General features: G+C 41.2%; 1 protein-coding gene across 1 annotated transcript; it reads left to right on the top strand.

The window, feature by feature from the left end:
• Window positions 1-3,531: 3,531 nt before the first annotated feature.
• LOC147890663 (protein MANNAN SYNTHESIS-RELATED 1-like) lies at window positions 3,532-8,478 on the top strand. Its single transcript, XM_087390776.1, has 6 exons — window positions 3,532-4,646; window positions 4,788-4,938; window positions 5,030-5,100; window positions 6,610-6,695; window positions 6,811-7,393; window positions 7,654-8,478. The coding sequence occupies exons 1-6, from the start codon at window positions 4,524-4,526 to the stop codon at window positions 7,978-7,980; spliced, it is 1,341 nt and encodes a 446-aa protein (XP_087246902.1). The 5' UTR covers window positions 3,532-4,523; the 3' UTR covers window positions 7,981-8,478.
• The last annotated feature ends 2,332 nt before the right edge of the window (window positions 8,479-10,810 follow it).

Consider the following 10,810-nt stretch of genomic DNA (forward strand, 5'->3'; position numbering starts at 1 on the left):
CTTAAAATGATTGCAAGCAATAGTGAAACAATTGGTAGCCCTTGGTCCCAAAGTCAATGACAAATACGCAAAAGCAATCCTACTTTTGAGCTTATCGCATAAATATCCCAATCTACTGCAAATACTACACATAAGATCTGAGAGTCTTGATTTTCTTAACTTGCTTGCATTACAGTTCAATGAAGAAAAGAGAATGGAAGCATCTTCACTTATTGCAAAACCAACATCACATTAAAGGAAATTTAGAGAAAAGTTGAGAAAATTGGAAGGAAGGATAGCCAAATCTTCATTATTGTAGAAAGGAGGGGCACATTGAAAGATACTATTACAAAAAGCAAAAGATGAGCAACTAGCGACCTCAAAGGAGAAAGCTTGTGTTGTTGAAAATTATACAAAAGAAGATGAGGTGGCTAGTCTAACAGAAGCCCATGTGGACAAGATTGATTAGAATATGAGAAATGTGTTCTTTGGATTGCACTAGCTCTTTAGTGGGTGTGAATCATTTTGAGGAAACTTGGCTCTTTGTGAATAGGTGATTTATCATGGTTTGGCCTCAACTCTTAATGATTAAGCTAATATTTCTTGCATTTTTAAGATTGTGGTTAGGGTTTTTGTTCGACAATCGATGTTAGAAAAGATTATGGTTCTTGTTCAGGTTTGATAAGGTTGTCCACCCCATTCATTTGTAGGAGGGAATGTCCCCCTAGATTGCATAGAATATGGATAGGTGTTAGCACTTGCACGTATGATGAATTTCTTCAAGGTTTTGAACTCAAGTGCACAAGTAGAATAATGTTTTCCAAAACTTTTGTATTTGGTCCCAAAAATAAGATGTTTTTGGTGACTCCTCAATCTAGGGTATAGCTAGGACATAATTTGGGCTGTCTAGACACTTTATGAGTGGGTTTCAGGCAGAATTAGGACATCGATTCGGTGGACAAAGGAGATCATGAGCACGATTGGGGTCAAATCACTAACCTTATTTAGCCTTTACATCAATGACCTCGAGTCCTTCATCACGACACTTGGAGATGTAGGTTCACCCTTATTTGTTTGCTAATATTGATTTTACTATATGTAGATGATGTGGTTCTACTCTCCGCATCGGTGGAGCGTCTCCAATGGCACTTGGCTACACTCTAAACTTTCTATGAGACACATGATTTGAAGGTCAACCTTGGTAAATCCAAGATCATGACCTTCAAGACATCTTGAGTAGCCGCACATCAAGAGCATTTTAACTTTGATGGGGGACTAGTGGAGGTTTTGCATCCTATATATACCTGGGATCCTTCTCTCTGGCCATGCAAGCTCATTTGAGTAGAGAATATGCTACACTAGTCCCAAGTCTTTCACTCCCATTTCCAAGACCCCAGAACCAAGTCTCTTCTTTTTGTTTATCCACTAGGATGTATGGCACTTCCTTTTGGGGGACAGATCTATTGGACACAAAGAGTGGTCCCGTAGAGAGGGATTACAGGTTTCACTTCTTGCTCAGATGATTCATTAACAAGCCATCGGTCCCACATCATATTGTGCTAGGAGAACTCCTTTACACCTTGATGCAATCTTCCAAGTTGTCATGTATCTTCATAGAGTCAGGGACTTTGGCACCTTGACATCTAGACGACACAGATTGCCATGGATGGCCATGAACTCATCTATTGCACTAGAGGTTGCTAGGGGTCATAGGAATCTAGAATATTCATGGGTGGGCTTTAATGAAAGCTTTGAATCACATGGATTGCTTTTGGTTACAAGTGTGTGTTGCTTTGGTTAATCGAATGGATGCAGTTGGATGAGGTACGTAGGGTGGACGAGGTGGCTAATCTCATGCATGGCTGCTACATGGAGTCGGCTCTAGCATGGATGGCCAATGAGTGAGCTTTGGATTCTATTAAGTTGGAGGGAAGTAGTTTTTCTTTCTCCCTTTTCACCCACGAGCATAGCTCGTGAGGTCATGTGGTTACAATGAGAGTCGACTTCCATTGTGGCCTTTTGTTGTAATGCAAGCTTGGCTTGCAAATCATTCGCGTGGTGTAGATTTGAGTCATACAAGTCTGTTGTAAGCCAACAAACCTATAGCGTTGAGGTAGATAGTCGTGTATCTTCTTTGTTTAGTCTATGATACTGTAGTGTTAGATTTTGGTATTCTCAGCATTGACTTTTCTCTAGTTCTCCTTATGTATTATGTGGTATTTTAAGAAGTGATTATTTTGGGTTGAGAGAACAATGTGCATTGAATTCAATATCTTGGGTGGAAAACACATTGCATGCATCAGAATTTTAACAACAAAGTCAATAGGATTGCCCAAAAGTCCAAAAATCTATTAGTTTTCTCTCCCTTTGCATTTCAACTATCCCAAAATAGGTAGGCTTGCCCTTTAATGGCATGAAAGCCTATTTTGGAGTGATTATTTGAGACCCCCAACTATCACAAAAAGTCTTCATGCATTTGAGAATCTTGTTGATGTCTTCATCTATATTCCTAGAAATTGGTGTCATTAGTGAAATGTTGAACAACCAATTGGACAACAATACTTTTTAGAGCACCTAACTTTATTTCAATCTCAATTAAGCAGCCCAATGCAACAACAACACTCATAGCAAAAAAGACATGAGATAGGACATCCTTATTAGATGGATCCTTTCAATTGAAAGTGTTCGAATTGTGTGCCATTCATATAGACACTTGAATTAACATTTGGTAGCAGTAAAGAAATGGATGCAATAAACTAAAGACCAAACCCCATTTAGCCAAAGATGATTGGACGAATCCCAATCCAAGTAGTATTAGGCCTTGTCAAATTAATCATCATAAAGCATATGTCCTATAAGCAGGCTTCCTCATACTCATTGCGCTTTACTTGTGACTTGCTAAGTCACTTTAGCTTGTTGGTCTTCTCGCTTGCAAAACACTTGTAGCCTTTCCTACCCATGCTTTACATATAGAGTCACAATCACTCACATGCTTTACATATAGAGTAGCAATCACTCACTAACAATGGGTAGACATGGATACATCACCTTGAAGAGGAGCTCCAACGTTTGGATGTTGTCGGCTAGGAAAGGCAGAGCCCTAAGTGGAGTTGATAGGATGATGAGAAGACCTTTCAAGAGATGACCAATAGTGGGGGATGCAGGTTCTCTTTAAGCTTGAAGTACTACGCAAGAGGAGCTTGGAATGGAACAATAATTTTGTAGAGAATTTAGAGGACCACATTATAGTTGTCAACGAATTCGAAGGCTCATACTACTTTTGGAACTCAACCCTTGCCATTGGATTCTTGGAATATCAAAAGGGGCCCATTTGATTTTGCACGGCTAACAAACGGATGGGAAGTGAGATGGAGGTAGCTATGGAGGGTGTGATTAAGTTTTTCAAGGTTTCCAGAATCCAAGCAAGCACCTATTTTAATAAATTGGGCAAGTACTTTTTTCAACAAAAAAGGTGAGGTTGGAACCACGAGATCCAATATACATAGGAGGCATAATATTCAAGTGTGTAAAGAAATTGAAAAGTGGGGTAACGGGTTGGAGATGGGCGTGCTACTTGCCATGGAAGCTGACCACTGACGCCCTCTGCACGTTGTTGTCTTGCTGTTGTGTCGCCAACAACAATATCTATAATCTTGGCTGAAATCCTGATTTTTCTGTCTGGATTTCCCTAGTCAAATTACAGACAGTTGTTGCGGATTCTGGGAAAAAGGGACCCTCGATGACATACCCATGGGATGTGCGGACGTGCGAGGTGCGAAAATCGCATCGGGGGAGGGGAGAGTAAGATTGAAATTGCAGGCGTAAGAAGTGGGGATCCAGATGTGATGTGCGAGGGGGAGAAGAAGTAAAAGATGCAGCAGGGGGAGCTGATGCCAGGGAATGACTTTTGGGTGTGAAAGTGTGTGTGTGTGTGAGAGAGAGAGAGAGAGAGAGAGGGAGAGGGGCAAGGAGGGAGAAGCAGCAACTGCAAGGGAGAGGAGATGATGGATGGGAATGCGATGAGGATGTTGGTGGTAACAATCAGCAAACTGTTGGTGCGGTTGAGAGAGATGGAGGAATGATGAAGATGATCACAAGTGCACAATGATAAAAGGAGAGCACATGTGCAGACAGGCAGGAAGGACGCCAGGCAGCTGGGCAGTGCCCTTTCACCAGCAGTGAGCCCGTAGACCATCCACCTCCTCCCTGCTATCGCCAGCTCCCTCCACCCAATTCAATAATCTACCGCTCCAGATTGTGAGATCTCAGTCTCACAACATTGCCACGCCTTCAGTGGAGCTCCAACTGCAATTTCTTGCTGGTCGCTCCCGCTTGGCTGATCTTTCCGTCAGATCTGGTGATTTTGAGAGATGGGTACGAGGAACCCATTGTTGCAGCTGAGATCTCACGCGCTTCAGCTCTAATGCCCACGGCCTTTTCCAGGGAGTGAATGCGGAGCATTTGCAAGCGCACCCAAAGATCGCAGTGGCTAGTTGACTGACGGCAATAGTGGCTGGTGCCTGTTCGGAGGCAGGATTCACAGGATGCAGTTCGACGTCAGGCAGGCAGTGGCAGCAGCCTTAACCATAGGAATGTTTGTAATGCTGCTGAACATGATCGGCAATGGGCCACTGATGCCAGCGCGAGACCTTGTCAGCAGCCCTGAGGTAAGGCGACTTTCGAGAACTCCCGCGTCGATGTGCAAGTCCGATCTCAGGACTCGAAGACGTTGTGCACCTTTTATCGTTACGAGCTAGAATTTACTGGCCTACACCCTGTTTCTGAGAGGAGCTTGTTTTGTTTCGAAGGAAACGGCATTAATTGTCTCAGCTGGAGAGGAAATCGTTGAAGAAGGCGCAACAAAATTGACCAAAACGGAATTGAAGGACAACACGCCCAAGGAACTATGGGGCAAACCTGGTCCCGTGCTACAGCCCTGCTGGAGCGAGCACATAACAGGTGAGTAACATGTAGAACAAAGGGTGAAGATTTCTAGAGGACACCTACTTTGAAAGGCAAATGAGAAAAGCGGTCTCTCCTTGTTTTGCAGGCAGACCGCGAAAGACATGGGGCTACGTGCTAGTTAGATTGTCAAATGGCCCACAGTATCATCGGCTACAGGTTCCAATACACACTCCCTTGCAACTCTATTGCCAGAAGTCATTCATTCATTTATGGTTTACTATCTTAGGAACCATTCAAGTTCCATAAATTGATGTCTTGAAAGCACCTGAAAGCAGAGGCCATTTGTGCGCATGGTTTCCATTGCCTCTGGCTTTTGTAATGCGCTTTAGATCGTTGAGGCTCTATTGCTAGCTTAGTATGTCTTGGGTCTCTCATGTCTGCTCTGCTTGATCTTCCCTCAAGGGTGAATAACCATTCTATCCATTCTATCGAGGGTGCTCTGTCTGCTTGGCTTGATATTCTGTGTCTTGGCTTTCTCATGTCTGCTCCACTTGATATTCCATCAGGAGAGTAAGTCTATTGTTCTTGATAGGGTCTGTGCAAAGGGGAACGTTGATGCATATTATTTGCAAGTCTTTTTGTTTGCATAACCAACCTGCCAGATCTGCACGGCTACCTATGCCAAAGGAAGATGCCTTACGTTCCCCTTTGCATCACATGAAACTACGTTGGTTAGGTTTCAGGGTGTGAAGAGGGTTTTCTTCCACGCTCTCCTGGAAAGGCCCATGGCAGTCTCTTGTACATCAGCTTCATCAAGAGTAGCTCATTGGGCCCAAAAAGCATCACCTGTCTCCTCACTGACATTGTTCCTTCCAAGTGGTTGGACTTTACTGTTAAAATTTGAGAAAGGTCGATGTTTCTTAAACTGCTCTTTTTCGACTCTTTAGTGACCTCCCACGTCTTTTCAGCAATCTTCAGGAGTACATTTTGCAGAACAATGTCAGCCTTGAGTATCGATTTTTACAATTGGGACTCTCTGGACTTCATGTTGGAGTCCTGCTATCCCAAGATTGGGTTCCAATAACCAATGTGGTAGGCTATACAACCAAGGGATCCCTCAATCCATGAAATAATAAAATATACCTGCAGAGCAGGCCTTACAGAATTTCTCATTAAGCTCAGTAGTCTTTTTTTTGGAATCATTTGTACCTTGTCCCCATATCGCTCACAAGTGATAATTATTTACTTGTGGCTACACAGATGTTTAGTTCAAACAAGTCTTAGCCCCTGGAGGTATTTGGGAGATTCCTCTAAAAAGGTGGAAACTTCTTTTCTAAGTGATCCCATTATTGCAGACTTTTCACATAATTGAAGAGTTCTTGTGAGCAATACAGAAGTAGGCTTATGTGGAGAGAATATTTGGCAATCTGATAATGATGCGAAAATCCTATGTGGATTACCAGTTAACATCTAATTAAAGTGTTAGTCATAAGAATTTATCAATTATTATGCTCTCAGTTTGGTGTGGATTGATCCAATTGACCAAGTTTTGGCTTGTGCTTTATGGTTGCTGAACGAGAATACTGCTATTATGAAGTCACCAGGTCCTATGCACACCTAAAGAAATAATCTCTTATACGCTGAGCTCTTCATTCGGTGATATCCAAGTTGAATCATCCATTTGGCTAGGGAAGTAATGTTAGTAATGGTTTTTTTAATTGGCAGGTTGCGGAAGCTGTAATTCTAGCTCGCTATTTAGGAGCCACATTACTGCTTCCAACAATAAAGGAGGCTGCAAGTGAACCTAATGGGTATCTTTCTGAGGCTCATATGTGTTCTATCTTATCCTCTGTCATCCTGTGAATAAAGCTAAGACCGGTTTTTCAGCTTTCTATTTTTGCTAACATTTAGTTTTTTTACTTGCAGCGATTTTGATAAAATTTATGATGTAAATAACTTCATATCAAGTCTCGAAAATGTGGTTCGCGTAGTAGGACGATTGCCAGAGGATGTACGTTCCATGAGCCCAACAATAGTGAAGGTGCCATACAAAGTAACTCCAGAGTATATAGAGGAGACTGTTCGGCCTCTATTCAGACAGAAATTCATAATTCAACTCACGACTGTCTTTTCCACTTCCAGTTTAAAGATCAAAGAGTCATCTAGTGACGAAGTACAAGCAATACGGTGTCTAGTGACATACAGTGCCCTTCGGTTTCATCCACAAGTGCAAAAGATAGGAGAACGGGTTATTAATAGAGTCAGAGAAGCCGGTCATACAGCAGGCGGACGCTTTCTTGCTGTAGATTTGCGTGCTGATCTGCTGAAACAAAAAGGCTGCAGTCAATCAGCAAAGACCAAAAACAAAAAGTGTTTCACTGCACATGATGTGGCAACTTTCTTGAAAAGATTAGGGTTTTCATCCAACACAGCGATTTACTTGACTCAGTCAAGGTGGGATCGAAGTCTTCAACCACTTAAGGACGCCTTCCCAAACGTTAACACCAAGGTAAGAAATGTTTCCCCCTTTCTTGTGCTCTTTTCATCGTGCTTTTCATGTCCAAAATTTTGTTTGAATAGGGTGTCACTTTGATAAGGACTATAAGTGTCTTAGAGCTTATTCTTAATGTATTACTTTGTCTCATTTCATCCAATCCATAGTTTATACTTATTGGGATTGTTTGCTAAGGATACAGATAATTCTAACAGTCATGATATGTCTAAAATTAGCTAAGCTTGTGTGTCTTGACATGCATATGGCTATTACAGGAATACAGCATGCCTTTCAATGAGGAAAAGCAGATTCTTTATTCCGGAAATACACAATTTGAGAAGGCTGTGGACTTCTATGTGTGCACTCATAGCGATGTGTTTGTTCCTGCCATTTCGGGCATTTTCTATGTAAGTGTTGCGGGCGAGCGTATCTCTGTGGGCAGGACACAGATACTTGTGCCAACTGTAAATGAAGACTCTACCTCGCAGTTACAGGTTTCTGGAGTTCTCTCACGGTTTGTGACAAAGAAGGACCATGCCGTTTATTCCTGTTTCTGCAAGTCTTCGAGTAAGACGAGTAAATCAAAGAAAAAGGTTCTGTAGGTGGCTCCTTATATTCAGGAGAAGCTGGACTTTCTAGGCAAAGTAATAGTTGAGAGCGCTATACTGAAGACATCTTTTCAGCCCGCTGAGACTTCCTTGGAAATGGGTGCATAGCCATAAGATTGGTCATCCTTAGATGCTTGTTTGTTGAGAAAGATCAGGTAGAACGGGGTCCTTATTGTTTGGAATAAAAACTGCACCTCGGGATGGTCCCAAGTTCAAGAGATAGGAAGGAACGAGCATGTGACATTTCATGTGCTTTTGCATGTATGGACCTCTACTTTTTGTATTTATCTGCATGTGTAAACCCCCCTTGCCCCCCCCTCCCCAAAAAAAAAACCCAAAAAAGAGCAGAAAATCCGTATATAACTTTAGGTTCGTTCTTGTAACACCATGAATAAAATGGTGGATTCTTTGGAAATATTGCTTTGCTCCCTTCCTGTTGTGTCATATCAAGATCATGAGGGCTACCTACTAAATTTGCTCGCTTATGCTCCCCTGCAGGCCCTTAAACTGTTTAGAACCATCTGTATTTTTCCTGAAATGGGCAACTATTCGTACTTTATGGCAAAGCCTTAGGGACATGAAATGTTTCTTTTGGAGGAAGTTTCTGTAATTGTCGTCTCTACATTCTTATTGTTTGCAACGTTCCTATTAACCTTGCAAAGTTGAAGGATGTTATAATCAAATATGTTTCATGCCATCCTAAAAAAACATGGATGATTTTCTTGGTATGAAAGCAAACACTTGTTCATCAACCTGAAAGATCTTGTTCTACAGTTCTAATTCTCTTTTGGTGTTTAGATTGAATGGGTTCTAATTCTCTCTTAATGCTAAGCTTGCAGGACCTTTTCTTCTTTCTTCATTAAGGCAACCCAAGGTGTAGCTCTCATCATCAAACAACTTCTTGCATTTCTTTCTTAAACTTACCATACACACTATTCTTTCATCAAATTTTCTCTCCATTTTGGGAATCTTGATTGGCAATGACAACCAATTTTCCATAGCTAGAATAGTTTGTGATGTTTGAGATCATGGTACTGAGCAAGTCCAAGGATTGTGATGAGAGAGAGAGAGAGGGAGTTGATTTTATTAAACTTCATTGGACACCCTTTAGGTTCTATGGGACTAGAAACAACTATCAAATGCTATAGTGGTTCTCTTACATTTGGTCTAAAAAAATTTGTTCTTTCAAATATGTGCCCAATTGTGTCATTGGTTGACTTAAAAGTATTTTAGATTGTTGGCATCATGGTTGTACGTTTTTGTAATATGCATTTGTGCTCCAAAATGGATACACCTCTTCATACTTCGTTGTTGGACAAATTTTGCCAATTCTCTCTTCCCTTGTAATCCTTGATTTTGTCCTCTTTTAAATTTTTTTTAAAAAAAAATTCTTCTTCTTCTTCTTCTTCTTCTTCTTGACAAACACATGTAAATCAACTTTTTCTAGAGGTGCAAGCTGTAATCCTTTATTTTGTGGGCATCAATCAATCATGAGAGAGAGAGAGTGATGATTTCCATTGGAGGTTGAATTTTGCTGGATGAGACCAAAGATAGAGATTCAACAAGACATGTGAGAACTAGGAGACTAGCAATTGGTTTGGTGAGTGAGTGCTAGCTACCTAGTAGTGGGTGGTAGTGAGATGTGGTATATCTAGCTAAAATGCTAAAGGTGCATGCTAAGGAGAAAGTGTACATCAAGTAGTGTTGGCTTTGGTGCCAAAGAGTCGGTCTACCTTATCAATAATGTCTATCGATAACGTTGTTGATGAAAGTAGGTAGTGTTGTTGTCCATCTCGTTTGAGAGAGAGAGAGAGAGAGAGAGAGAGAGAGAGAGAGGTAGTAATGGCAGTGTTGACCTCCATTGGGGAGGGGGCATTAAGGCTTAAAACATTGTAGCAGAAAGCAAATGCAGGGGTTGTATGTGATAGCAAGCCTAGTGCATGTTGTTGGCGATTCCAAGAATAATTGTCGTGCTTGCTTTTAAGCTTCCATGATTTGAGAGTTTTATGTACACATTGCAGGGTATTGGCTCAAGTGGATACGGTTGTCTTTAGAGCCCATTGTCAACAAAGGTGGCCTTAGGCAATGTTTGACATGATGAGTGTAGTGGGCTATTGCTTTTTGTCGATATGTGAATGTATGTGGAGATGAACAACAACATAACATCACAAAAGCACAATAAGCACTCAAGAAACATGAATACCAAGGCTAAGCACAATCTCTCCCCTCTAAACGATGGTTCTTCCTTCCCTTTTGGAGTATTATTAACCTTCGATTTCAAAGGGAAGAGCCAAAATTGGATTATTCCAAAATAACCTGTTTCTCACAAATATAAGTGATCCATAAACATAGCTCCACGAACCAAGAATCAAACCAAGTCTTTTTATGCCTTAAAACAAAATTTAGCCCCATGGATTATAAATGCCACTTTTTTTACATTGGCTCAGCCATAAATCCTCAATCGACACCTCCATTGGTTCATTGCTATCTTTCTGGTCTTTGTCTTCTTATATATCCCTTGTACTCAAGGCGGCAATCACACCAAGCATCTTGATATCTAGCATACTAACTTGGTAACATGTGAAGTGTTCTCAACTTAACCTTGCAAATGAAAGTCTTGTTGCGTATGGTGTGGTTACATGGATTAAATTGCAAGATTTTTGCAATACAGGTCTCATACTAGCAAGGTTGTAAATATTATAGATTTGGATAACATGCTCTTGCTTAGATTCCAATCGATCTTATTTGCATTGATTGTGTGGGTTGAGGAATTTAGGAAAGGCATTGCATTTAGATAGCCATTGAACAACATCCTTAGCTTGAC

The sequence above is a fragment of the Dipteris shenzhenensis genome, chromosome 19 (genome assembly GCF_047967505.1).
Source record: "Dipteris shenzhenensis isolate YYH24624 ecotype China chromosome 19, Dip_SZ_1.0, whole genome shotgun sequence".
NCBI lineage: Eukaryota > Viridiplantae > Streptophyta > Polypodiopsida > Gleicheniales > Dipteridaceae > Dipteris > Dipteris shenzhenensis.